Source organism: Pantherophis guttatus, chromosome 10, assembly GCF_059756535.1.
Source record: "Pantherophis guttatus breed Tessera chromosome 10, ASM5975653v1, whole genome shotgun sequence".
In the NCBI taxonomy this organism is placed as follows: domain Eukaryota; kingdom Metazoa; phylum Chordata; class Lepidosauria; order Squamata; family Colubridae; genus Pantherophis; species Pantherophis guttatus.
The window spans coordinates 6605034-6632593 of NC_142072.1; the positions used below are offsets into that span (position 1 = coordinate 6605034).

At 45.3% G+C, this 27560-nt stretch overlaps 2 protein-coding genes across 4 annotated transcripts; both read right to left on the reverse strand.

Moving 5' to 3' along the window:
* Nucleotides 1-837: 837 nt before the first annotated feature.
* On the reverse strand, nucleotides 838-14717 carry LOC148112369 (protein RoBo-1-like). Its single transcript, XM_087876375.1, has 7 exons — nucleotides 14623-14717; nucleotides 14136-14193; nucleotides 10051-10163; nucleotides 7103-7216; nucleotides 4472-4627; nucleotides 2119-2256; nucleotides 838-1213 (listed from the first exon to the last, which is right to left on the reverse strand). The coding sequence occupies exons 3-7, from the start codon at nucleotides 10121-10123 to the stop codon at nucleotides 1026-1028; spliced, it is 669 nt and encodes a 222-aa protein (XP_087732501.1). The 5' UTR covers nucleotides 10124-10163; nucleotides 14136-14193; nucleotides 14623-14717; the 3' UTR covers nucleotides 838-1025.
* Nucleotides 14718-17605: 2888 nt separating this feature from the next.
* LOC117677867 (phospholipase A2 inhibitor NAI-like) lies at nucleotides 17606-25057 on the reverse strand. 3 transcript variants are annotated; one of them, XM_087876377.1, is made up of 6 exons: nucleotides 24897-25057; nucleotides 23329-23456; nucleotides 21762-21878; nucleotides 20398-20550; nucleotides 18917-19054; nucleotides 17606-17978 (listed from the first exon to the last, which is right to left on the reverse strand). In XM_087876377.1, the coding sequence occupies exons 2-6, from the start codon at nucleotides 23426-23428 to the stop codon at nucleotides 17770-17772; spliced, it is 717 nt and encodes a 238-aa protein (XP_087732503.1). In that variant the 5' UTR covers nucleotides 23429-23456; nucleotides 24897-25057; the 3' UTR covers nucleotides 17606-17769. The 3 variants fall into 3 exon arrangements, with proteins under 3 accessions (XP_087732503.1, XP_087732502.1, XP_087732504.1); XM_087876376.1 differs by lacking the exon at nucleotides 24897-25057 and adding an exon at nucleotides 24749-24870; XM_087876378.1 differs by lacking the exons at nucleotides 18917-19054; nucleotides 24897-25057 and adding an exon at nucleotides 24749-24875.
* Nucleotides 25058-27560: the final 2503 nt, after the last annotated feature.

Below are 27560 nucleotides of genomic sequence, written 5' to 3' on the forward strand. Positions count from 1 at the left end.
AAGATGTATGTCTTTTCTTAAAGCTCATTTAATTCCCTTCAACAAATCACTGAGGTTGGTTGAGGTTGTGGTCTCTAGGTAACAGGGTGTGTGTGTGTGTGTGTGTGTGTGTGTGTGTGTGTGTGTGTGTGTCTGCGGTGGGTTTCAAAAATTTTCGCTACCGGTTCGGTGGGCGTGGCTAGGTGGAGGGCATGTGACTGAGTGGGCATGGCCAACTTGACGTCACTCACACCCACTCAGTCACATGACACCCCCCACCACCACCACCTAGCCATGCCCACAGGAAAAGGTAGGAAAATTTTTGAAATTTCCACCTATCTACACCAGCCCTCCCTTCACCAGTCACCCCCATTTCCCCTCCTTAAGTGGCCCCGGCCCTAGCCCCGCTTCCTCCCCTACTACCGCCTCTTTGTTCAGGCTGCTTATTTTCCATGGTGACTGGTCCAGAGTCCGGAAGGCAAGCTGACTGGAGTTTTCGGTGGCCCCCAGCCAGCCGCCGCTGCTGGAAAGTGGCTGGCAAAGAAGCCTCCCTCGCCGCAGGCCACCGAAAAGTACCGGAGGTCGTGGAAAAAGCTGCTGCCATCGCCATCACGTTCTTCATTGGACTTGCAAGGCAATGGGATGCGCATGCACGAAGAACATGCTGGCGACGAACATGGGAGGCAGGGCGAGGGAGCAGTGACTGGGGGACGGGTTCAGGGGGCATGGCCAGCCGGCCATCACTACTGGTTCACGCAAACCGGTGCGAACCGGCTGAATACCACCTCTGGTGTGTGTGTAAATCTTCCTCCCATCCCCAATTCTATCAAACAAAGATAGCAAAACGTTCAGATCTCGTTTGTTTTTAAACCTGGAGTTTATTTTTACCGAACTCCACAGGGAGGAGGAGAAAAAAAAAACCCAGCAAACTACAAAGCCGAGAAGCTACAGACCATAGGAAGGCCATGGAATATGGAATATGGAATACAAGGGAGGCAATACCTCGGAGCAGAACTGAGCCACTCCCTGTCTTGTGCTTATTTCACTTAGACAAGTAACTTCAGGATCCAAAGGCTGTAGAAAGTCGTCAGGAAGGAAGCCAGAGCTTGAGATGCCCCTGAGAAGATACACTTCATTTGGCTTTTAACTTTTTCCTCAAGAAAGGACTCTTTAAATCTATCGCATATGTTTTTGGAACCACATCCTTTCATAATGTGCTGGATTTGTTTTCCATCTGAATGGGAAGAACAGAATGGGATCAAATAGCTGAAGAGATAAAAATTCCTCAAGAACTTGCCCAAGCCTCCCACAGGGGTCCCACCAGTGGTGAAATCTCCCCCAGTTTGCCACCAGTTCGCTGCTCACACATACACAGTGTGTGCCAAATGCACGTTGCGCACAGAAAAAGGAGGTTTAGGAAGGTACCGTATTTTTCAGAGTATAAGACGCAGCTTAGTTTTTGGGGAGGAAAATGGGGGGAGGGGAAATCTGCCTACCAGGGATTCATCTGGCTAGCGTCCTTAGTCTGGTCAGCTTCAGCACATTAGTTTGCTGGTTTTTTTATCCCCTGCTTGGGGATAAAAAACAGCTTCTAAAGCACAGCTGATCTTTGGAGAGAGAAGCAATGAGAAAAGCAGGCAAACCACAGAGATCGCTTCACTCGCTAGCGCCTCCTTAGGGTTGAAAAAAAGCTTCACAGCTGAGAGTCGGAGGGAGCAGGCAAAGCACGGAGGATCGCTAGCGTCTCATTAGGGCTGGAAAAGAAAGCTTCGAAAAAGCTACATTCGGACGCACCTAAATTTTCAGCCTCTTTTAAGAGGGAAAAAAGTGTATCTTATACTCTGAAAAATACAGTAAGTGGAACATTGAGGGGGGGGGAAACAGCTGTGCCATGCGATTTAGATTCATTAGAAAACTGGATTTCCTGCTTTCTAGCGATTTTAAATCGTGCGGCACAGCTGATCGTCAGAAGGAACCGGTAGCGTTTTTGAGTAGTTCGGAGAACTGGCAAATGCGACCTCTGGCTGGCCCCAGGGCGGGGTGGGAATGGAGATGTTGCAGTATCCTTCCCCTGCAACGCCCACCAAGCCACGCCTACCAAGCCACGCCCACAGAACCAGTAGTAAATGCAGTACTTACTGGAAGTTTGGTTCATAGTTATAGTAAAGCAATCAGAATCTGTGCCAGAACATTGCACGGTGTCTTTCTTACAGGATTCCCCCTTGCTGTTACAAGCAGGGCAGTGTCTCCCTTTTGGGTCTTTCTGTAGTGGTGGCACTGAAAGAAGAGGATTCGAGGATTCTCAGTTACTTTATAGTCAGAATTGGGGTAAGCTTCATTCAGAGACCAGCATACAGGTCGTCCTTGACTTATAACAGCTCGCTTAGTGACTGTTCGAAGTTACAACGGGACTGAAAAAAAGCGGCTTGTGATTTCCCCCACACACACACACACACTTACGACCATCGAAGCATTCCCGTGGTCACTTCACAGGGTTGTTTGTAGGGGGGGAGGGGAAATAGGAGAAGGAAGGAGTATATGAGATATATTGGCCGCCCTGAGTTGTTTATAAAAGTAATAGATGCAGGCTATAAATTCAACGAATAACGTACTAACTTGGAGATTAAAGGACAGTTTTGGGTTTTCAGGGAGGGGGGTCTCAAATTAGTTGGTCGCTGACAGCTTTTCAAATTAAGATGCATAAAATCCACCAAGAGCCACTTCATGACCCAAAGCTTGCTATTGTGGTGGTTATTTTATTTATTTGTTTATTGATTGATTGATTGATTGATTGATTGATTGATTGATTTATTTATTTATTTATTTATTTATTTATTTATTTATTTATTTATTTATTTATTTATGAGATTTATATACCGCCCTATCTCCAGCCGGACTCAGGGTGGCTCACCACAGTTACGAAACATCTCATAAAAAGTTTAAAAATTGAATCCAAATCTCATAATTTAACAGTTAAAAGTACAACTAAGACTAACAAGTTAAAATTAAATTAGAATTAAAACCCCATCAGTCCAGGCCGGCCAAACGAAACAGCCACGTTTTCAGGCCGCGGCGGAAAGAGCGGAGGTCGGGGGCCACCCGGAGCTCCAGGGGCAGTTGGTTCCAAAGGGTAGGTGCGCCCACAGAGAAAGCCCTCCCCCTGGGGGTCGCCAGCCGACACTGTCTGGCCGACGGCACCCTGAGGAGGCCCTCTCTGTGGGAACGCACCGGGCGATGGGAAGCTGTTGCTGGTTACAGATGGTCCCCCAAATATCCTGGGCCTAAGCCATATAGGGCCTTATAGGTAATCACCAGCACCTTGAATCTCACTCAGAGAGCAAACGGCAACCAATGCAAGTTGCGTAGGAGAGGTGTAACGTGGGAGTTTCGGGATATTCCCATCACAACCCGCGCAGCCACATTTTGCACCAGCTGAAGTTTCTTTTCTTTTCATGCCTTTGAGGCATTCTTGACTCCTGGCGATTGCCTGTATAAGGCCCTGCGGTTTTCTTTGGCAAGGTGGTTTTTCAGAAGTGGTTCGCCATTGTCTCCTTCCCGGGGCTAAGATAAAGTGACTGGCCCAGTGGGTTTTGTGCCTGAAGCGAGACCAGAATTCTTGGTTTTTGTGCCTGAAGTGAGACCAGAATTCTTGGTTTTTGTGCCTGAAGTGAGACTGGTTTCCCGGTGCCTTAACCACTGCATTAAAGATTGCCTACCTGTGATCTGTTGTGAAAGTTGATACGGATACAGATTAAGCGAGTTGGAAGGGACGTTGTAGGCAGGGGTGAAATGCTCTCGGTTCAGACCGGATCGCCTGATCCAATAGTGATGGCGGCGGGTGCTTCGGAGAACCGGTAGCAAAAATCCCTGTCCCCCCCACCCCGCCACCATGCCCAGCTGAGCCGCACAATCATCAGAGGCTCTTTTTTTTTTACTTTTAAAAGCATTTTTTCCACAAACGAAAAAATGCTTTTAAAAGTAAAAAAAAAAAAAAAAGCCTCTGATGATCGTGCGGCTCAGCTGGGATCGTCAGAGGCTTTTCAAAGCATTTTTTTCTGCAACCTCTTGGCCGAAGAGGTGGTAAAAAAAAATGCTTTGAAAAGTCTCTGACAATCCCAGATGAGTTGCCTGATCGGCAGAGGCTTTTCAAAGCATTAGAAAAAATGCTTTGAAAAGTAAAAAAAAAAAGTTGGCCACGCCCATCCAGTCACATTACCCCACACATACACACACCAAGCCACGCTCACAGAACCGGTAGTAACAAATTTTATATTTCACCCCTGCTTGTAGGTCATCTAGTCCAACCCCACCCCTCACCCCCGACCCAAACAGGAGAGCCTGCACCATTTCTGAGAGATGGCAGTCCGGTCTCTTCTTGGAAGTCCCAGTGATGAAGCTCCCACACCTTATTTTAACTAACCAAACCCAACTAACTAAACAAAAGTTAGCTGACAAGTGGGGTTAAAAATCCTTGGTGTAAAGCAGCTCTTACACGTGGGTGCAATTTTGAAGCATTCTTCCTTGTTGCAGCAGTAATTGTGCAGATGGTATGTTTGTCCGTTCCCTAGATCGAAGTGTAGCTGGGGCTTATCACACACAGTAGGGCTGCCACAGCCTTTCATGAAAGTGTGCTCAGGGCCATTACGTACTGTGGGAGACAAAGAAGATAAATAAAACAGGATTTCGGAAGGTTGGGAAAATGCCTTTCCTAGGGTTAGGAAAGCTGGTCTTTCCCTGAGCAACGTGTTTCATGGACCTACTCTCTGTGCATACTGACCTTGTTCCCACAATCTATTCAGTTACTGAATCCTGAATAATATGTTGGGTTGACCTATTGAAACATAAACTTATCTAACGGGCTGGTTCACACAATATGGTAAGAGGAGGAGGAGGAGAAGAAGAAGAAGAGGAAGAGGAAGAGGAAGGAGGAGGAGGAGGAAGAGGCGAAGAAGAAGAAGAAGAAGAAGAAGAAGAAGAAGAAGAAGAAGAAGAAGAAGAAGAAGAAGAAGAAGAAGAAGAGGAAGAGGAAGGAGAAGAGGAAGAAGAAGAAAAGGAGGAGGAGGAGGAGGAAGAGGAGGGGGAGGAGGAGAAGAAGAAGAGGAAGAGGAAGGAGGAGGAGGAGGAGGAGGAGAAGAAGAGGAGGAAGAGGAAGGAGGAGGAGGAGGAGAAGAGGAAGAATGAGGAGGAGAAGGAGAAGGAGGAGGAGAATTAGAGGAAGGAGAAGGAGGAGAAGAAGAAGAAGAGGAAGAGGAAGAGGAGGAGGAGGAGGAAGAGGAAGAGGAAGGAGGAGGAGAAGGAGGAGGAGAAGAAGAGGAGGAGGAAGAGGAAGGAGAAAGAGGAGGAGAAGAAGAGGAAGAATGAGGAGGAGAAGGAGGAGGAGGAGGAGAATTAGAGGAAGAGGAAGGAGAAGGAGGAGAAGAAGAAGAAGAGGAAGAGGAGGAGGAGGAGGAGGAGGAGGAGGAGGAGGAGGAGGAGGAGGAGGAGGAGGAGGAGGAGGAACTACTTAGCAAATGACGGGTCTTGGTGTCCTCTGACCTTGGTGGTGTTCTGGCAGACGTTTCATTACCAGTGCGCTGATGATGTTACCTAGTTGGGTCCTGAAACATCTGCCAGAACACCACCAAGGGCAGAGAGCACCAAGGACCCCACAGTTCAACCCTGAGCTACAGATATTCTCCTCTATTGCAACGTAGCAAAGGTAAAATGAGCCACGCTTAGAACGCGTTCTCTGCAAATGCTTCTGACCTCTTGAGTTAAGAGTAGCAGTGCTGACAGCAGCAGAGATTAAGACTGTCTACTCTTGGAAGATGGTGTGTGTGTGTGTGTGTGAGAGAGAGAGAGAGAGAGAGAGAGAGAGAGAAAGGGAGAGGGAGAGAGGGGGAGTGGGAGGGAGGGGGAGAGAGGCAGAGAGGGAGGGAGGGGGAGAAGGAGAGAGGCAGAAACAGGGAGGGGGGAAAGGGAGAGAGTGGAGGAGAGGGAGAGGGGGAGGGAGGGGGGAAAGAGAGGGAGAGGGAGAGGGGGGAGAGGGAAAGGGAGAGGGAAGGAGGGAGAAAGAGAGAGGCAGAGGGGAAGGAGAAAGAGAGAGGCAAAGAGGGAGAGGGAAGGAGGGAGAAAGAGAGGGGGAGGGGGAGAGAGAGAGGCAGAGAGGGAGGGAGGGGGCGAGGGGGAGGGAGGGGGAAAGAGAGGGAGAGGGAGAGAGGGGAGAGGGAGAGGGAGGGGGAAGGAGAGAGAAAGAGAGAGGCAGAGGGGAAGGAGAAAGAGAGAGGCAGAGAGGCAGAGAGGGAGAGGGAAGGAGGGAGAAAGAGAGGGGGAGGGAGAGAGAAAGAGGCAGAGAGGGAGGGAGGGGGCGAGGGGGAGGGAGGGGGGAAAGAGAGGGAGAGGGAGAGGGGGGAGAGGGAAAGGGAGAGGGAAGGAGGGAGAAGGAGAGAGGCAGAGGGGAAGGAGAAAGAGAGAGGCAGAGAGGGAGAGGGAAGGAGGGAGAAAGAGAGAGGGAGGGAGGGAGAGAGAGGCAGGAAGGAGTGGGGAGAGGGGGAGGGAGGGGGAAAGAGAGGGAGAGGGAGAGAGGGGAGAGGGAGAGGGAGAGGGAAGGAGGGAGAAAGAGAGAGGCAGAGGGGAAGGAGAAAGAGAGAGGCAGAGAGGGAGAGGGAAGGAGGGAGAAAGAGAGGGGGAGGGAGAGAGAAAGAGGCAGAGAGGGAGGGAGGGGGCAAGGGGGAGGGAGGGGGGAAAGAGAGGGAGAGGGAGAGAGGGGAGAGGGAAAGGGAGAGGGAAGGAGGGAGAAAGAGAGAGGCAGAGGGGAAGGAGAAAGAGAGAGGCAGAGAGGGAGAGGGAAGGAGGGAGAAAGAGAGAGGGAGGGAGGGAGAGGGAAGGGGAAAGAGAGAGGGGGAGGGGGAAAGGGAGAGAGAGAGAGAGAGCACTTTGAAACTGTATGAACTTTCCTCAACTGCTTATTATCTGGGCTACCCGAGAATTCTTGGAAATACAGTACAGAATTTTCCAACCCCACAACCAGCAGAGATTGCCTTCCTGCAGTTGGGATGCAGTTTCCATCCGCCCAACGACACACTCCACCCCCGCACCCTTACACCCCGCATTCTTTTCTTGGGTTCTAGACCCTTGCACCGACCCAGTCTAGATTCTAAAATCGCAACGATGCAGGTTTCTCCATTAGTGCAGTTCTCCTTGGTACCAGTGCAGGAAGTGGTGTTGCTCGTGCATTTGTCACATTGCAAACAATTGCCTTGAAATGGTAAAACAAAGACAACGACAATTAGTAAGCTTGACCAATGGGCAGGATGATGATGATGATGATGATGATGATGATGATGATGATGATGATGACGCCAATGTTTTGAACATCCAGAGCATATCAGTGATGGCGAACCTTTTCGGCACCGAGTGCCCAAACCGGAACGCGCATGCGCGCGCCGGAGTGCCAGAAACCTGAAGACCAGCCAGCCGGTGTGCATACATACGCCAGCCAGCTGGTTTTCAGGTTTTTAGTGCATGCATACGCGCCAGCCAGCTGGTCTTCACATGCACCAGAGTGCCGGAAACTTGAAGACCACCTGGACAGCATGTATGGATGCGCCAGAAACCAGAAGAGAACCTGGCACCATCACGGGTATAAATCCTTGCTCATAGCAGTGAGCAACAGGGCCAGAGGTGGGTTTCAGCAGGTTCTGACCAGTTCTGGAGAACCGGTAGTGGAAATTTTGAGTAGTTCGGAGAACCGGTAAATACCACCTCTGACTGGCCCTGCCCCCATCTATTCTCTGCCTCCCGAGTCCCAGCTGATCGGGAGGAAATGGGGATTTTGCAGTAACCTTCCCCTGGAGTGGGGTGGGAATGGAGATTTTACAGTATCCTTCCCCTGCCACACCCACCAACCACGCCCACCAAGCCATGCCATGCCCACCAAGCCACACCCACAGAACCGGTAGTAAAAAAAAATTGAACCCACCACTGAACAGGGCCATGGTAGAAAAAGTGGAAATCGTATGGAAGACAAGAAGATAATACGGGTAGTGTTTATTGTTTGTTTTCCTGCTTGTTTATTCAAGTTATGGGTTGCTCTAGGGTGGGATTTCTCAGCCTCAGCAGCTTAAAGGCGTGTGGACTTGCCGGCTGGGGGATTCTGGGAGTTGAAGTCCACACATCTTCAAGAAAGGAGAGGAAACACTTCCCTAGAGGCAGAGGTCTCTAACGGATGCATGGTTATAGTTCTCTTCCTGTTATTCAGGATACTGCTTATAAGCGCTATGTGCTTAGAGCCCCAAGCATCGTTAGAGACCCCACCGACTCACTTCACGGCCTGTTTCTGTTGCTCCCCTCCGGGAGGAGGTTTTGAAGTATTTCTAGCAGGACTTCCAGACTCTGTAACAGCTTTGTTCCCTAGGCCATCCGGCTGGTTAAATTCGCAAGGTTCTTTTTTCTCACCACGTACATGTATACAACTGGACTAGACTGTGGCGTTTCTCTATGTCATGTAATATATGTTGGTATATGCATATTTATTTGTTTATTTATTTATTTATTTAGTTAGTTAGTTAGTTAGTTAGTTAGTTAGTTAGTTAGTTAGTCATGTTCATGTAGTGTATATTGGAGGTGGTGACACTTCAAGAGTTGTCTCCAAGAAATTTCATTTTTATGTATGCCAATTAGTGTACATTCAAAGTGACACTAAAGTTATTATTCTATTCTATGCTATGCTATTCTGTGCTATGTTATGCTATGCTATGCTATTCTATTCTATTCTATATTCTCTATTGTCTCTTCTCTTCTCTTCTCTTCTCTTCTCTTCTCTTCTCTTCTCTTCTCTTCTCTTCTATTCTATTCTATTCTACTCTTTTTACTCTATTCTATTCTACCCTACATTCTATATTCTATATTCTATATCCCCTCCTCTCCTCTCCTCTCCTCTCCTCTCCTCTATTCTATTCTATTCTATTCTATTCTATTCTATTCTATTCTATTCTATTCTATTCTACTCTACTCTACTCTACTCTACTCTACTCTACTCTATTCTACTCTACATTCTATATTCTCTCCTCTATTCTATTCTATTCTATTCTATTCTATTCTATTCTATTCTATTCTATTCTATTCTACTCTACTCTACTCTATTCTACTCTACATTCTATATTCTCTCCTCTATTCTATTCTATTCTATTCTACTCTACTCTACTCTACTCTACTCTACTCTACTCTACTCTACTTTGCTCTATTCTACTCTACTCTACATTCTATATTCTCTCCTCTCCTCTCCTCTCCTCTCCTCTCCTCTCCTCTCCTCTCCTCTCCTCTCCTCTCCTCTCGTCTATTCTATTCTATTCTACTCTACTCTACTCTACTCTACTCTACTCTACTCTACTCTACTCTACTCTACTCTACTCTACTCTATTTACTCTACATTCTTTATTCTCTATTCTATTCTATTCTATTCATGTGTTTCTTTCTGGCTGAGGCCATGGGGACCTTTTCAGCCGCATCCTGAAAGGAGGTTCCAAAATGTACAAACAGTGGTTGTGTTTGCACAATTGAAGCTCCCACCCCTTCTTCAGAGATGTCGAAATGAGTAGAGTTTGGATCTCATGTTTGGGAACTCCGTCTTGACTGTTATGTGACCACTTCCTCTCACCATGGATGTCCAAGAAGGGATGTTAGGAAATACAGTGGGATCAGAGTTAAAAGGGAATGTGTGCATGGGGAACCCAGGTTCCATGGGAGCGATGATGGGGGGTGGGGAGGGGGGAAGCATTTCAACTTAGTCTGAAGCTTCTTCCCTTCTTTCTGAAGAGCTGAAGAAGCTTCTCGGAGGAGAAGCGAAACGTCTTCAAAGAAAAACCAGAAAGTCCAGTTGCCGCTTGAAAAAGCCCAACCTTAACCATTTTAAGATGTGCGGACTTCCAACACCCAGAATTCCTCAGCCGGCATGCTGGCTGAGAAATTCTGGGAGTTGAAGCCCACACGACTTAAATAATTGGGAAGCATGGCTCTTACACCCATTCCAGCTTGGATCTGGTTCCGTTTGTCCAACGGAACCCCTAAGTTCTGAGCAAAAGCCTTCTTTACCTGTTGTTAGAAGCACAAAGCAAAAGAAAAGTTGTAGAAGACCCTGCATGTTGTCCGATCTTAAGAAGCCCATCTTCTTGTGATGAATCTTCGGAAGTTCTTGTGATGGCGTCCTGAGGAAGCAGGGAAGTCAAATAAGTATTACATGTATTAAACAACTACAGGAAGGGTGTCAAACTCAAGGCCCGTGGGCCAAATCCGGCCCGCGGGGTACTTAGATCTGGCCTGTGGGGCTGCCCTGGAAACAGCAAAGGACCGGCCCGTGGTGTCTCTGCCAGTGAAAAGAGTGCTCGGGAGGGCCACACGCGACCCTCCCCAGCTCTGTTTTCGCTGGCTGAGGGCCACCAAAACAAACGGAAAACAAAACAAAAGGAGAAATGTTTCCTCTTTTGCATTTGAGCATGCGAGAAGGGACAGGAAAAGAGAGAGGGACAGAGGAAAGGCAAAGGAAAAGATGGGAAGATGGGAAGAGAGCAAGGAAGGAAAAATAAGGAAAGAGGGGAAGGAAGGAGAAAGGAGAATGAAGAGGGAAGGGGAAAGAAGGAAAGGAAAGGAGGAAAGGAAAGGAAAGAAGGAAAGGAGAGGAGAGGAGAGGAGAGGAGAGGAGAGGAGAGGAGAGGAGAGGAGAGGAGAGGAGAAATAAGGAAAGAGGGGAAGGAAGAAGAAAGGAGAATGAAGAGGGAAGGGGAAAGAAGAAAAGGAAGGAAAGGAAAGGAAAGGAAAAAGTAAAGGAAAGTATAGGAAAGGAAAGGAGGAAAGGAAAGGAAAGGAAAGGAAAGGAAAGGAAAGGAAAGGAAAGGAAAGGAAAGGAAAGGAAAGGAAAGGAAATAAGGAGAGGAGAAGAAAGGAAAGGAAAGGAAAAATAAGGAAAGAAGGGAAGGAAGAATAAAGGAGAATGAAGAGGGAAGGGGAAAGAAAAGGAAGGAAAGGAAAGGAAAGGAAAGGAAAGGAAAGGAAAGGAAAGGAAAGGAAAGGAAAGGAAAAAAGGAAAGGAAAGGAAAGGAAAGGAAAAGAAAAGGAAGGAAAGGAAAGGAAAGGAAAGGAAAAAAGGAAAGGAAAGGAAAGGAAAGGAAAGGAAAGGAAGGAGGAAGGAAGGAGATTATAATGAGAGTGAGGGTGGCTCTGAGGGAAGTCCTGCCTTAGCACATGGTCACCACAGGTGCCCACCCTGACACGAGTGATGTCGAGCTGGCCACGCCCACTACCGTCATGCCCACCAGCCCCCCCCCCACCAGGTCAAACACAACCCTGAGGCGGCCCTCAAGGAAATCATGTTTGACACCCCTGAACTACAGGTAGCCCCTGACTTAGCATCATTCATTTAGTGACCTTCTAAGTTACGATGACACTGGGGGGGGAGGGGGAAGCGACTTAGACCGATTTTCACACTTACGACCGTTTCAGCATCCCCATGGTCACATGATCGAAATTCGGATGGTTGGCAACTGGTTCAGATTTATGACTCCCGGGATCACAGGATCACTCTTTGAGACCTTCCTTCTGACAGGCAAAGTCAATGGAGAGGCCAGATGCGCTTCACAACTGTGTTATTAATTTAACACCTGCAGTGATCCACTTAACAACCGTGGCAACTCACTGAACAGCCCAACAAGAAATGTTGGGCATCCCAATTACTTTTACTGTAGTTCAGTTCTTATTTCCTGTAGGTCTTTGCTGCCACCTAGTGGCATGTTTGCAACCGACCCCTGACAGCCGCTTTTAACTACTCCATTACTACAGGTAGTCCGGCCACGGTGGAGCCCAACATTAATGCGGCTCAGCGAGAAATTCGTTAAGTGCAGCCTTGTCCCATTTTACGCCTTTTCTTGCCACATTTAATTTAATTTAATTAATTCAATTTATATGCCGCCCCTCTCTGAAGACTCACTTTGTTTAAGTGGATCACTGCAGGCGTTAAACTAGTGACACGGTTGTTAAGTGAACTTGGATTCTCCATTGTCTCTGCTTGTCAGAAGGTCGCAAAAGGGGGAATCGCAGGATCACGGGACATTGCGGCCATCACAGGGGTGGGTTCTAAACTTTTTTACTACCGGTTCTGTGGGCGTGGCTTATTTTGTGGGCGTGGTTTGATGGTCATGTGACAATTATTTAGGATTTAGAAGAGGTACTGGTTTACCAGGCTTTTAACTGCTTGCAGAGCTGTACCGGTCTACCCATTTATTTTTGCAGGCACCGGTCTACTCATTTGTTTTCTTTTAACACTGATCAGCTGTAGGGCGGCCCTTTGAAGCCCTCCAGTAAGAGTTTAAACAGTTTTTTCCCCTCTAGCCATCAGCTGGGACTCAGGAGGCAGCAATAAATTGGGGGTGGGGCCAAATAAAAGGTAAGAATAACGCGGGGGGGTAGGGGGGCGGGGAGCGGGGGGGCAGAACCGGTTCGGTGACATCATATCGTCACCGCTACCGGCTCGGCGGAACTGGGCGGAACCGGGAGGAACCCACCACTGGACCGTCATAAATGTGAGCTACTTGTCAAGCACTTCTCGTAAGTGGCGAGAAATGGTCATAAGCCGCTTTTTTTTCAGTGGCATTGTAACTTCAAATGGTCATTAAGCGGACTGTTATAAGTCAAGGACTACCTGTTCAGAGGTCTCCTTGTTAACTTGGGTAGTGAAAGAAATTCAGTGGATCTGCATACTGGCCGAACTGTCAGAAAGGGAGCAAATCTTCGGGTGCCCACGAGATTATATGTTGTGAGTTTTCCATGTTTTAATCTTTACTAGACAAATGACCAAAAGCAGGGAAATAAAGACAGGGAGCAGGAAGACCTTCTGACTTGCTCTTGGCTTCCTCTTTTTTTCCTTATCTGGTAGGGAGCATCAGAAATCTTCTTTCCTTCCTCCCTCCCTCCCTTAGTGGAGGAAGCAGCAAACCTTGTGATCATTTCTTTAAGAGAGAGAGAGGGGGGGGAGAGAGAGGGGGGGCACTTTTCTAGCCTTTCAGCCACTTTCCAACAACAAAAAAACACCCATTGATCTGCTTAACGACTGCCACATTCACTTAATAACCAGTGCATTCATTTAACAATCACTGCAAACAAGTCATAAAATCAGATCCGGTCCCTGGGTGCCTTGACTTCCAACCATCATTGGAAATAGAAGTAGGATAACCGAGTTGGAAGGGACCTTGGAGGTCTTCTAGTCCAACCCTCCACTTAGGCAGGAAACCCTACACCACTTCAGACAAATGGTTATCTAACATCTTCTTAAAAACTTCCAGTGTTGGAGATTCACAACTTCTGGAGGCAAGTGGTTCCACTGGTTAATTGTTCTAATTCTGGCCTCCATTACAACCATCAGTCTACCTATAGAAGGAAAAAACCAATAAAAACCCTACATGGAGTTGGTTATGATCAGGAGTGATAAAGAAAGAAACTGAAGGCTCAAGAACAAGCCAACATTCAGCACGCAACAAATAACAGTCGCATCATGCCTCTTTGGTGAAAAGGATGAAACAATGGACCATTTGATTAATGGCTACAGCAAAATTTCACCAACTAACAAGAATCCACAAATGTCATAACTAAGATGCCGGAATTATTCGTTGGGAACTTTGTCAAAAGTTTGGATTTGAATGTTGCAAGAATTAGTAAAGGTAAAGGTAAAGGTTCCCCTCGCACATCTGTGCTAGTTGTTCCTGACTCTAGGGGGCAGTGCTCATCTCCGTTTCAAAGCCGAAGAGCCAGCGCTGTCCGAAGACGTGGTCTCCGTGGTCATGTGGTCAGCATTGACTCAACGCCAAAGCCGCACCGAACGCTGTTACCTTCGCACCAAAGGTGGTCCCTATTTTTTCTACTTGCATTTTTTTACATGCTTTCGAACTGCTAGGTTGGCAGAAGCTGGGACAAGTAACGGGAGCTCTCCCCATTACGCGGCACTAGGGTTCGAACCGCCAAACTGCCTACCTTTTGATCGACAAGCTCAGCCTCTTAGCCACTGGGCCACCGCATCCTTTCGCAAGAATTATTGGGACCATCAAATTGAGAAGGTTTGGGGAATATGAGTAGCTTAAATCCTTATGGGACTTCGGCTCCAAAGAGAGACGGGCATCGTGTTCATAACATACCTGTTATGATGGTCAATGTATTGAGTTCAGCTTGTTGGTGTTTCTATGCCAGAGAGTTCTAGGATTGAAGGAAAAAAGCCATTTTTTTCTTCAAAAAATTATGCAATACCAGAACTATTTAAGTTGAATCCTCCTGGAAGTGGGGGGTACCTATTGTTGCACCAATTGTGATTGGAGCCCATGAAGCGATACCTGAAACGCTCTCCCGATATCCAGATATTTTCAAATGATTCTAATTTTACCCTAATTTTACAAAAACATACCTTGCTTGGAACTGCCTATATGCTCAGATACCACCTTAATAATTCTTTAGGTCCTTAGTTAGGACTTGAATTATCAGTCTTAGATTGTGAACCTAATCGCATATTACCTGTATAATTATTTAAAATTTTAAAAATAAATAATAATCTGGATGGCTTGGCGACTTGGAGATTGGGGAGAATTTTGTTTCGGGAAGAACAGCCTGATATCAATTAATGTATCTAACCATTATTAACAGATGGTTTTCAGCATCTCTCCTTGTTCAGTCCTCTCAGCTCAGGTCTTTTGGTGTTTTTAACTGATGTTAACTGTCATCTGTCAGGTTCCATTGGACTTAAAGGGACAGTACTTTTAGTTATAAGTAGCCCACAGGTTTATAAGTCTGTGTGGGTGTGAGAAAGAGAGAGAAATGGGTGGGAGAGAGAGGGGGGGTAGATAAAAGAAATCTAATAGAGGTAATGGAAAGATAAACAGGCAGGATAGAGATAGATAGATAGATAGATAGATAGATAGATAGATAGATAGATAGACAGACAGAATGACAGATAAAGAGATGATAATCAGACAAACAGAGATAGATAAATAGATGATAATAGATAGATGATAGATAGATAGATAGATAGATAGATAGATAGATAGATAGATAGATAGATAGATAGATTAGATAGATAGATAGATAGATAGATAGATAGATAGATAGATAGATAGAAGATAGATAGATAGATAGATAGATAGATAGATAGATAGATAGATAGATAGATATCGGGGAAGTGGATGGATGGATGGATGGATGGATGGACAGACAGACGGATTGACGGACAGACAGATAAAGAGAGGATAGACAAACAAAGAGATAGGTAGGTAGGTACTGTAGGTAGGTAGATAGATGATAGATAGATAGATAGATAGATAGATAGATAGATAGATAGATGATATTGATAGATAGATGATAATGGTAGATAGATAGATAGATAGATAGATAGATAGATAGATAGATAGATAGATAGATATCGGAAGTGGATGGATGGATGGATGGACAGACAGACGGATGGACGGACAGACAGATAAAGAGAGGATAGACAAACAAACAGAGATAGGTAGGTAGGTACTGTAGGTAGGTAGGTAGATGATAGATAGATAGATAGATAGATAGATAGATAGATAGATAGATAGATAGATGATATTGATAGATAGATGATAATGGTAGGTAGATAGATAGATAGATAGATAGATAGATAGATAGATAGATAGATAGATAATGGATGGAGAGTGATAGAGATAGTGGATAGATAGATGATAGACAGACAGATAGACAGAGGGAAAGATGATTTGAGGGGAAGTGGATTGATTGATTGATTCTTTCATTGATTTTGATTATAATTGTAGGCCCAGTCATCCATAGCGAACTCTGTAAAACATTCCACTTTAATAATAATAACAGTTAAAATAATTCACGATAAAGCATGAGTTCCGCTCAAGGTTCAGGTAGTTGCCTAAAAACCCCATCATGGCATGGAGCTGCTGGTTGTTTCAGGACTGCCTCTAAAACCACCAGATCCCACCTGAGCGGCATGCTTTCAAGATCCTGCCCACTAAAGGCTACCATCTGGTGGGACCCCAGAAAGAGAAGCTTTTCTGTCATGGTTCCTGCCTTTTGGAACTTCTTAAGTGGCTTCCCCTTGGACTTTGCTTGTGACAAGGTGATCGGATGACCCCGGGACATTGCAGCCATCAGAAGTCCATGCCAGTTGCCAAGCTTCTGAATTTTGATTACGCCACAGCGATTATAAGTGTGGGGAAATGTTCGTCGGTCACTGTTTAAAGTGCCATAACTTCGAACGGTCACCAAATAAACCGTTTTAAGTCGAGGACTGCCTGAGAAGAAACCATACACACGTTCCGTATGTGGGATGTGTGTCAGGGAGCAAGGAATCAAACCACACAGAATGCAGCATTGTTGTTCAACGGCAGCTACGTGAAAGGGTTAGTTTTTTTTGAGCATCAAAGCAAGGAAGTGGCTCACTTCCTTTGGCTCAAAGGAAACACGTGCTTTCCTGAACCTCTAAAGTAGAGGCTGTTTTATTAGAGATATCGGTTTATAGAATTATAGAATTATTGAGTCAAAAGAAAAGAAAAGGAAAGGAAAGGAAAGGAAAGGAAAGGAAAGGAAAGGAAAGGAAAGGAAAGGAAAGGAAAGGAAAGGAAAGGAAAGGAAAGGAAAGCAGATGCCACTTTAAAATGCTAATATTCCTCATGAAAATGCTAATAACAAAGTCTAAAATTCCATGTAGCATCCCCATTGGATACACAAAGCTTTTAAAGTCCCTGGGATTTGATTTGATTATTTATTTTATTTTATTTATTTATTATTTTATTTTATTATTTTATTTTAATTTAATTTAATTTAATTTTTTATTTTATTATTTAATTTTTTATTATTATTATTATTTTATAGTTTAGTTTAGTTTTATTTTTTATTTTATTTTTTATTTTTATTTTTATTTTATTTTATTATTTTATTTTATTGTTTTATTTTATTTTATTTTATTTATTATTATTTTACAGTTTAGTTTTATTTTATTTTATTATTTTATTTTATTATTTTTTTATTTTATTTTATTTTATTTTATTATTTTTTTATTATTATTTTACAGTTTAGTTTTATTTTATTTTATTTTATTATTTTATTATTTTATTTTATTATTTTATTTTATTTTTTATTTGCATGCCTAGTCTTTCAGATTACAGCACAAATATGGGCTGCATTTGGTATAGGGAATCACAGACCGGGGTCTGGATATTTTCCTGTGTATGCTTTGAAGCACCTCTTTGCCTCTGTTCCTCTGTTTGAGGGAGGAGGAAATGTGGAGGAATGTCCCATTCCTAATTTCTTTTGAGGTCATATCCGGATCTTAAGCAAGGGTGAAATTCAGCAGGTTCTGACAGGTTCTGGAGAACCGGTAGCGGAAATTTTGAGTAGTTCGCAGAACCGGCAAATACCACCTGTGGCTGGCTCCAGAGTGGGGTGGGAATGGAGATTTTGCAGTATCCTTCCCCTGCCACACCCACCCAGCCACACCCACCAAGCCACACTCACAGAACCAGTAGTAAAAATATTGATTTCACCACTGATCTTAAGGGATCGAGTTCAAGAATCTCGGTATTCCTTAATTTTTCCCAGAGCTGATTAAAATCCCACAAGCACATCGCATGTTTCCTTAAACATTTATTTTTTTTTACAGAAGAAAGCAGAGACCCAATACCAAGAGGAAAGTTCATTGTCCTGGGAGGCACTACAGGGGCGAGAAGGAAGCCTGAATAAATAATACCTCCTTCAATTGCAGAGCAGATGCAGCCCCATAGCATAAGTCTTTTAGAGGAAAACCCTGAGAAACAGGAATGCAGCAAAATTCAGGGGATGGAATTCCCAAGAGTAAAGCCCCTTCGAAACGGCCGGTGAACATCTGGATGTTATAATCACTGTGTTACGACGTTGCAGGAGGGACATGTGCCCGTGATTGATGTGATTGCACGTTGCCTTGGTGGTGCAGCCTTCCATGATCGAGTCCCAGAGCACCCCATCTGGATATGGAAGACAAAATAAGCAATCCGATGGAATCACATGATGGAATCTACCAGTAGTTGGTCTTCAACCTGTTTTCTCTCCATTGAGTCAAAATAAATAACGGGAAGTACAAAGTACAGGTGGAGAGATGGGCTCTTTCCTAGTTCAATAGCTACCTCAAGTTAGACGCAATCCAGATGTAGGAGTTGACCAGGCTGAGCCCAAAGGAGGGGTCAAGCAGGTCATCAGTCTCGAGTCCCTTTGTGCCCGCCAGAGATCTCAGTCCAGCCTTCCTTGAATTTTTATCTACCGCCAACTGGCTTTGACTGTTAGTAGTTCAGATTCTTATAAAGAACTTAAGCTTGCAATCATCATCATCATCGTTTAACGACTCCATAATCCCTTGCGGGGTAGAGTCTGGGCAACTGAATGGAGCTAGCAGAGTCTTTACTGGCCAGATGCCCTTCCTGACGCCAATGTGGAGTTTTGTTCAGCAGATATATTCTCATTGTGTCCAGAGAGAGAAATATCTGCCTCTACCTAGGATCAAACTCGCAGCCTCCTGATTGTGAGGTGAGAACTCCACCTCTAGGCCACCACACCACTCCTAGAGAACTTAAGCTTGTAATAAACCCATATAAGAGCCGAGGTGGCGCAGTGGTTAAAGTGCAGTACTGCAGGCTACTTCAACTGACTGCTAGCTGCAATTTGGCAGTTCAAATCTCACCAGGCTCAAGGTTGATTCAGCCTTCCATCCTTCCGAGGTGGGTAAAATGAGGACCCAGACTGTTGTTGAGGCAATATGCTGACTCTGTAAACAGCTTAGAAAGGGCTGTAAAAGCACTATGAAGCGGTATATAAATCTAAGTGCTATTGCTATATTCATTTGACCTGCCTGGAATTCTGATTTTCTGCGCTTGTCACCAGGCACCTCAGCATGGGAAACAGAACTCACCTCCGTAGGAACGCATAAACAGGTGGAAGCAGTAATGTTCGTTTCCGGTACAATTCGTCAATTCTTTCTCACATGTGCCTGTGTCAGAAAAGCAGGCGGGACATTGCCGTCCATTGGCATCAGTCTGTACTGATGGTACTGAAAACAGAAGTGGAAAGGGTGAGAAGAGTCCCAGAATAGCAATAGCACTTAGACTTATATACCTCTTTATAGCCCTCTCTAAGTGTCAGCCTACAGCCCCCAACAATTTGGCTCCTCATTTTATCCACCTCGGAAGGATGGAGACTGAGTCAACCTTGAGCCGGGTGAGATTCGAACTGCCAAATTGCAGGCAGCAGAAATACCCTGCAGTATTTCTGCTGCAAGCAGAGTGCCAAGCAAAGCCATGTCTCTGGGAATGCCAGCAGTCGCCTGTTGCTCTTCTGGGTTTTAGCACACACATGCGCACCTGCCAGCTGGTCTTTGCACACGCATGCATGCCAGAAACCAGAAAATCAGGTGATTGGCGCTCAGGAGCACACCAGAAAGTGGAAGCTCAGCCTGCGCGGGCCGGGGAACTGCTCTTTTGGTTTCCGATGCTCACACACTTCTGTTTTGGCACTTGGTGCCGAAAAGGTTCGCCAATCACTGGCATAGGCTTTCCTGCTTGAGCAGAGGGTTGGACTAGAAGACCTCTGCTATCTTTTGCAACTCTGGGGATTTTGTCAATGCTGAAGGTGTGTCTTCCAGATTCTCCAATGTTTTCTTCTTTTCTGGGGGAGACGGGTGTTTTTCTACCAGGTTCTGAGGAGGAAGTCAGTTTTCATTAGCACTTTAGTTCTGTAAAGCATCGGGTGGTAATGAGGCTGATTGATTGGCTTGTACATTAAGAAGCAAAAAAAAAAAGCAAATGTTGAAAGAGATGTCAAGAAAAAGATAAGTTTTGCTCCACAGTTATTCTTGATGGGTATTATTAGAGACTGTACTGCTAGAGAAACTAAATCGATGTTAAATTTAATGACGGCAGCAAGACTTTTGGTGGTGCAATATTGGAAGAAGGAAAACCTACCATAGAAGAATGGACATTAAGAATGGACATCCAATTTAGTGGAAATGGCAAAAAATTATGCATATTTGAGAGATCAATCACAAGAAAGTTATATTTTGGAATGGAGAAGCTGGATTGACTGCATACAAAGTAAATATGGGACTAAAAAGTTTCAAATAGCATACGAATGAATACAAGTATTTAAGAAGATGTGTTATCATTTAGTTATGCCAAAAGGGAGTTAAAGTGTGAAAGGGTGGAAAAAGTGTTTATAGACAGTTAGCATATGTTTGTCTAAGATTGTTAGATGAAATACCCTGTACTCTGCTCTGGGAAATGGGGGGGAGAGGGAGGAGGGAGAGGTAATGGGGGGGATGCTAGGGTTTAATTTTGTGTAAAATGTAAAATAAAACTCTTTAAAGAAAAAAAAAGAAAAGAAAACATACACGCTTACATGAAGGGATGGCTGTTCTACAAGCCTTATCAGCGCAACAAACCAAACTTCCTTGAAGGATTTTCCCGTTCCCCATATTCAAGTGGGTTTTTGGAGAATTGCAGACCACGATGGATTCACAGCCCTTGGCAACTGTCTGCATCGTTCTACTCCCTGGAAAGAAAGAGGAAGGCATGTCCTAAGGGACTAGACTAGCCAGCAGCTGATGCATCCCATAATTTAAGCAGGAAGGGAGACACTATTGATCTTGGGGTTTGGCCGAAAAGTGACTACAATTTCCAAAAGTCTACTGGGGAAGCATGGAGAATGTGTCACTGACAAGAAAATCCATAATTGAAGATGATCATCAGCAGTTCTTTGTCTACCACGGACCCGGAGGGCACCAAGAGTCGGTAGCTGTTTCCAAAATGTATTAGAATCCGGCAGACATGGTCACCTCTGGCAGGGATGGATGGATGGATGGATGGATAGAAGAGATGATAGAGATAGATAGATAGATAGATAGATAGATAGATAGATAGATAGATGGATGATGGATGGAAAAAGAAAGAAAGAGAGAGATGAGAGCAGTGGTGGGTTGCTCCTGGTTTGCCCCAGTTCAGGCGAACTGGTAGTGACGGTGGTGGGAGGCTCTGCCCACCCACCCAGACGTCATCCAAAACACTCTGCACTTGTACAGAAGTGCTGCACGGTCGTGAAGCTAGCAAGCACGCCTGTACGCTACCAATAGCGAACTGGTAGTGCTGGGATTTGAATCCCACTACTGGATGATAGATGATAATGAGAGATGAGAGATGAGAGATGAGAGATGAGAGAGAGAGAGAGAGAGAGAGAGAGAGAGAGATGAGAGAGTAGATAGATGATAGATAGACAGGCAGACAGACACAGACAGACAGAAAGGACAGACAGACAGATGATAGATGGGTGGGTGGGTGGGTAAATAGGTAGGTAGATGATAGAGATAGATGATAGATAGGACTGTGATAGATTGGACTGTGTCCAATCAATTGAGCATGGGATACCCCTTTCAGCCTTTCATGAGAATACAGTATAAGAAGTGTCGACTTTAACTCCCAGAATTCTTCAGCCAGCATGACTGGCTGAAGAATTGTGGGAGTTGAAGTCCACGCGTCTCAAAGTTCCCCAGATTGGGAAATATCTCAAAAAGACCATGCTGGGATCTCCTTCAGATGACAGTCCACCAGCATTTCCTTTGCCAATGCTCCAGAAATATAAATCAGCTAAAAGTACGCGAAGTACATAGGCTAGGATTAGATGTCTCCATGTCATCCTAAATGCTATGTCATTTAGGCTAAACTGTTCGCTTAAAGAGAGTCTAGATATGGTGTACATTCGTCACTAACCTAGAGTGCTATGAATTAAAATGACGACACAAGTTTCTTGTTCAGCCTCACAGGTCTTCAGGTTGCCCGTACAGTTGGTGCCAATGTCAGAACATACTTCACACTTCAGAGTGGTAACTTGAGAAGAGAGAGAAAAAGAGCGAGTTTTCTGAGAACGTATATAATTGCATCATCCTTCCTGAATTCCTTAACCATTTTCTTTGGAGGTATTGTCAATGGATTATAGCAGGGGTGTCAAATTCTATTTCACTGAGGACCTCATCAGGGTTGTGTTTGACCTCGGGGGTGGGGGGAGAAGGTGGGCATGGCCAGGATGGGCATGGCCAGCTCGACATCACTTGTGCTGGGAGCACCTGTAGTGGCCCGAACATTCTGCCAGTGAAAACTGAGCTCGGGAGGGTCACGTTTTTGCTGGCAGAGGGTTGCAGGAGGCCGTTGCAGCCAAAACCAGAGCTCGGGAGGTCCACATGCAGCCCTCCCTGCCTCCGTTTTCACTGGCAGAGGCAACGCGGGCCAATCCTTCTGTCAACTTGCAAAGCTTTCAAGTTGCCACGAGCAGGAGGGAGGGAGAACTGATAGAGCTGATTGATTTCCCTAACTGAAGTGCATTCCATACATTCTTCCTGACCGCAATCAGAAGGAGGGTGTTGGATTTCACAGCCAGCCAAAGTGGTTAATTGGAGAATGTGATTTATGACATGGCCAGAGAGGAGGGGAGAGACAGGGTCATAGGGGAACGTAAATCTACGTGGGATTAGTTCTAACTGCATCCGAATATTGTCAAATATTTTACAGCAAACCTGTAAAATAATTGTTTGGGAAAAGATTGCGTTGTAGAGATTCTGAAATAGAGTCAGAACAATTGGGAATTTTGGATCTTCTCCAGTCCTGCTCAGATCATCAATTTGATTCAGGTCATCAGCTCTCTCCAAATTGAAGATTCAAAACATTAACCTGAACTGAATCTCCAGATCAAAGTATTATACAATCCTAACAGGTGTAGTCATGGGTGGGCTGCTGGGGATTCGCAGGGGTTCAGGAGAACCTCTAGCTAAGATTCTTGCAGTTTGGAGAACTCCCAAATCCCACTCCTGGCTGGCCCCGCCCACCTAACCCCTCCCCTCCCAGGAGTCCCCATGCGGCCTGTTTTGGATGCAGGTAAGGGCAGGACATGTACAGAGGCTTGGGGTGAGCAAAAAAAGGGCCTACCGGAAGTTTGGGAAGGCCAGAAATGGGCCTCCGGAGCCTGGGGAGGCCGTTTTCACCCTCCCAGAGGCTAGAGAAAAGCCTCTGGAGCCCGGGGAGGGCAAAAATGCCCCCCCCCCACCATGGTGCAGGAGACCACCTAGGCCATGCCCACCATGGCCACGCCCACCCAGCAACCAGGCAGAGAACCCCTTTCTAAAAATTTTGAAGCCCATCCATGAGTGTAGTAGTGTTCCTTGACTTACAAGCACAATTGGGACCGGAATTTTAATTGCTAAGCAAGGCAGTTATTAAGTGAGTTAACCCTGATTTTTAAAAACCTTTCCCCACCCCCCACCCCTCTTCTCTGAGGCTTCCTTACCTGTCTTTAGAAATTCAAAGAACAAGAAGATTTGCAGCAAAGATTGAACGGGCTTGGTTATTCCACCATGAGAGGGTATGTCCAGAAACTTTTCCTGCATTGTAGTAAATTCTCCAGGTGAAAGGAACCTTGAATGGGGAAGGAAGAACAAGGGTGAAGGTATTCACTTACCTTCACTACCAGTTCTCAAATGTGAGCACGCTCATGCAGAGCGTCAAAAATACATATTACACAACTGTGACTTGAAATAAACACCTGTGCTTCTGAACCAAGTTAGTTGGATGTGGGATGCACTGCAATCTTCACATCCTCAGTGAGTCCTGCAGTACGAGCCTTATTCTCCTTGTCTCTCCTCTCAAAGCAAATATGTTTGTGTGAACTTCGAGAAACGAAGTCTCTTGGTTACGCCTCTCTAATGGCTTTGTATGAGCCACGGTGGCGCAGTGGTTAGAGCGCAGTACTGCAGGCTACTTCTGCTGACTACCGGCTGCCTGCAGTTTGGCAGGTCGAATCTCACCACAAGGTTGACTCAGCTTTCCATCCTTCCAAGGTGGGTAACATGAGGACCCAGATTGTTGTTGGGGGCAATAGGCTGACTCTGTAAACTGCTTAGAGAAGGCTGTAAAGTGGTATATAAGTCTAAGTGCTATTGCTATTGTGTGTGTGTGTGCTTTCAAGTTGTGTTGACTCCTGACAACTTCCAGCATCACTCCCTGCAGTTTTCTTGCAAGATTTCAGAAGTGCGTTGCCACTGCCTTCTGGATAGGGCTGCGGGAGAATAACTGGCCTGAAGTCATCCAGCTAGCTCTGTACCTAAAGCTGGACTAGAACTGGTTTCTAGCCTGGTGTCTTAGCAACTGCACCAAACTTGATATTCTGCCCTTTTAAGTCCCGTTGTGCTTAAATGACCCGATATAACTTAGAATAATGTCTTTTTCCTATTATACAAGCTACTTGCGTTAACTGAGAGGGTTTCAAATTCCTGTCTGTTACATTGGTCATTAGATCCTTAAAAGAAAAAAAACTTTTTAATCCCACCTTTATTTTTTAATATATAAATAATTCAAAGTGGTGAACATACCTAATACTCCTCCCTCCTCCTATTTTTCCCACAACACTCCTGTGAGGTGGGTTGGGGGGAGAGAGAGGGCGAGAGAGAGAGACAGAAAGAGAGGGAAAAAGGGGGGGAGAGGGAGAGGAAGGGAGAGGAAGAGGAAGACAAAGAGAGAGAGGGAGGGACAGGGGAACAGAGAGAGAGAGGAAGGGAGAGGGAGAGGAGGAGAAGGAGACGGAGAGGGAGGGAGAGAGGGAGAAAGGGAGGGAGAGAGGGACAGGGAGAGGGAGAGGAAGGGAAAGGGAGACAGAGAGAGAGGGAGGGAGAGGGGGAGGTGGAGAGAGAGAGAGAGAGAGAGAAACTCACCCCAAGATACTCAACCAGCTTAATGCCTAAGGTGGGTCAAATTCACTCCACGAGTTAGCTTGGATGAAAGGAATTGAAGCTTTCTCTGGCCCCTATTGAAAACGATGGTCTACTCTAGATCCACAGTCTGGATGATTTTATACCTTACCAAAATAGTTCTAGATTGAGAGAGAGAGAGGAGAAGTCCGTGTAAACGGTTTCTTTTCTGTATTTCCGGCAGTGAAATGAGCCTAAATTAATTGCATCAGTTTAAGCTTCCACTTCCAGTAACTGCCACCCCGGATGGATGCTAGGATTCTGTTGTTTTTTTTTCTTCTTAAAGTAAAATTACCTCCATCATCAAGATTGGGTTCCTTGTGCTGGAACCCAGAGGAAGCTATGAGAGGGAAGAGATTTTTAACTCTGAAAGGAATTAGAGCATACACAGAGTGTACCTAACTCAGCTTTTGATATTCCATGCTGCTGAGAGAAGCTCCAGTGTGACTTAATACTCTATCTGCCAAGTTAGCCTTGCTTGTAACTTAAAATGTGTATTCTCAGCAACCTAATGTGAGGTAGCTCCTGTTAACAAAACCCTGGGGTTGGTTTATTTATTTATTTATTTATTTATTTATTTATTTATTTATTTATTTATTTATTTATTTATTTATTTATTTATTTATTTATTGGTTCGATTTATATGCTGCCCTTCTCCGGAGACTCAGGGCGGCTTACAATGCATTAAGCAAAAGCCTTCATACTTTTGTATATACCTGCTTAGTAGGGCTTTCAGCCCCCCCCCAAGCGGTGTTCTTTTTTATACAAAGTCAGCTTATTGCCCCCACAAACCGGGTCCTCATTTTACCTACCTCAAAAGGATGGAAGGCTGAGTCAACCTTGAGCCTGGTGAGATTTGAACTTGCAGTAATTGCAGGCAGCTGGTGTTACTCAACAGTGCTTTAGTCTGCTGCACCACCAAGGCTATTCTATATGCCAAAAAATGTATTCTTTTCCTCCTTTCTGAGGTCCATCGTTTTCAGAGTGCTAAGAAAATCATGAGGTTTGCATAAACCACGGATATGAAACAGAGGTGGGTTTCAGTAGGTTCTGATCAGTTCTGGAGAACCGGTAGTGGAAATTTTGAATAGTTCGGAGAACCGATAGTAAAAATTCTGACTGGCCCCGCCCCCATCTATTCTCTGCCTCCCGAGTCCCAGCTGATCGGGAGGAAATGGGGATTTTGCAGGAACCTTGCCCTGCCACGCCCACCAAGTCACGCCCACCAAGCCATGCCATGCCCACCAAGCCACACCTACAGAACCAGTAGTAAAAAATTCTGAAACCCACCACTGATATGAAATAATGTTTCTATAGCAATGACGACCTAGGCAAGCAATGTGTGTCGGCTATAAAAAAAGAAAAAAGTTTTAGTTAGTGCGTGCGCCTGCTTTTCTCTCTGCCTGCTCTGTTTAAGGTGGGAGATAAAAAGGTCGCCCACTTTTTGCTTCCGGTTCAGAAAAATAAAGCTGATTATCAGTTGCCTCGACTTCAGAGTTTCATTGGATTTATCAGGTTCTGAGCTGCACTCCAAAACCTTACAACTCAATTTTTTTTTTTTTTTGCAACAATAATTTTTTTTTTTTTTTACTATTGCAAAAAGTAGTAAGGTCCCTCTCCTGTGTAGGCCCTGTGTTCAGTGATGAAATTCAGTTTTTTTTTACTACTGGTTCTGTGGGCATGGTGTGGCTTGGTGGGCCTGGCTTGGTGGACGTGACAGCGGAAGGATACTGCAAAATCTCCATTCTCACCCCATTCCAGAGGAAGGATACTGCAAAATCTCCATTCCCACCCCACTCCAGGGGAAGGATACTGCAAAATCTCCATTCCCACCCCACTCCAGAGGAAGGATACTGCAAAAACTCCATTCCCACCCCACTCCAGGGGAAGGATACTGCAAAATCTCCATTCCCACCCCACTCCAGGGGAAGGATACTGCAAAATCTCCATTCCCACCCCACTCCAGAGGAAGGATACTGCAAAATCTCCATTCCCACCCCACTCTGGGGCCAGCCGGAGATGGCATTTGTTGATTCTCTGAACTACTTAAAATTTCCACTACCGGTTCTCCAGAACCTGTCAGAACCTGCTGGATTTCACCCCTGCTTGTGTTGCATTTGAACATACGTCTCTCTCTCTCTCTCTCTCTCTTATGTTTTATCCTCCTCTTTCTCACGTGTTTTTAAAACCCCAGTCTGTTGAGGGATTGGTGTGCGAACATCTGGCTTAGGTGTTTCTAATTGCCATCACTGTGGCGAATGGCAGGAACTGAAAACTAGCATATTGCTGAGCACATTGTAAGCCGCCCTGAGTCTTCAGAGAAGGGCGGCATATAAATCAATTTTTTTTTAAAAAAAAGTGTTTGATTTTGGATACATTTCACATTTCAAAGACTTGTCTGGGCTGGTATCCAAGAAGTAGGAAGTTTGTGTCTTGAACGGGTGGTAAAGAGCCAAAGTCGAAGTAAGTTGTTGAGGGGGGGTGTGTGAAGGGGGAAATCAAAAAATTTTCTTCTTTTTCTTCTTTTTTCTGTAGCAGAAGACGCAGCTTGGAATCCAGAAGGTGCTGGCTTTGGCTGCTTCTCAGCCAAAGGCCCTGAATGGAGGATTTAGTTCAGGGGTAGGATTGAAAAATGTTAGCAACTGGTTCTCTGCCTGTTTGCTGGGTAGGTGTGGCCATGGGGGTGTGGCCTACTCGGCCTCCTGCACCATGGCGGGGGGGGGGCGTTTTTGCCCTCCCCAGGCTCTGGAGGCTTTTGTTGAGCCTCCGGGTGGGC

Bases quoted from the DNA above. Each gene is read 5' to 3' on its own strand.
- LOC148112369 (XM_087876375.1), bottom strand. From the start codon at position 10,123: ATGGGCTTCTTAAGATCGGACAACATGCAGGGTCTTCTACAACTTTTC. The intron at 7,217-10,050 runs GTAAAGAAGGCT...TACCATTTCAAG, and splicing joins CTTTGTGCTTCTAACAACAG to GCAATTGTTTGCAATGTGAC. The intron at 1,214-2,118 runs GTAAGTACTGCA...CTTCCCATTCAG, and splicing joins AACTATGAACCAAACTTCCA to ATGGAAAACAAATCCAGCAC.
- LOC117677867 (XM_087876377.1), bottom strand. From the start codon at position 23,428: ATGCAGGAAAAGTTTCTGGACATACCCTCTCATGGTGGAATAACCAAG. The intron at 19,055-20,397 runs GTAAGCGTGTAT...TTCTGTTTTCAG, and splicing joins TAGAACAGCCATCCCTTCAT to TACCATCAGTACAGACTGAT. The intron at 17,979-18,916 runs GTGAGTTCTGTT...TTCCATATCCAG, and splicing joins GTTTATGCGTTCCTACGGAG to ATGGGGTGCTCTGGGACTCG.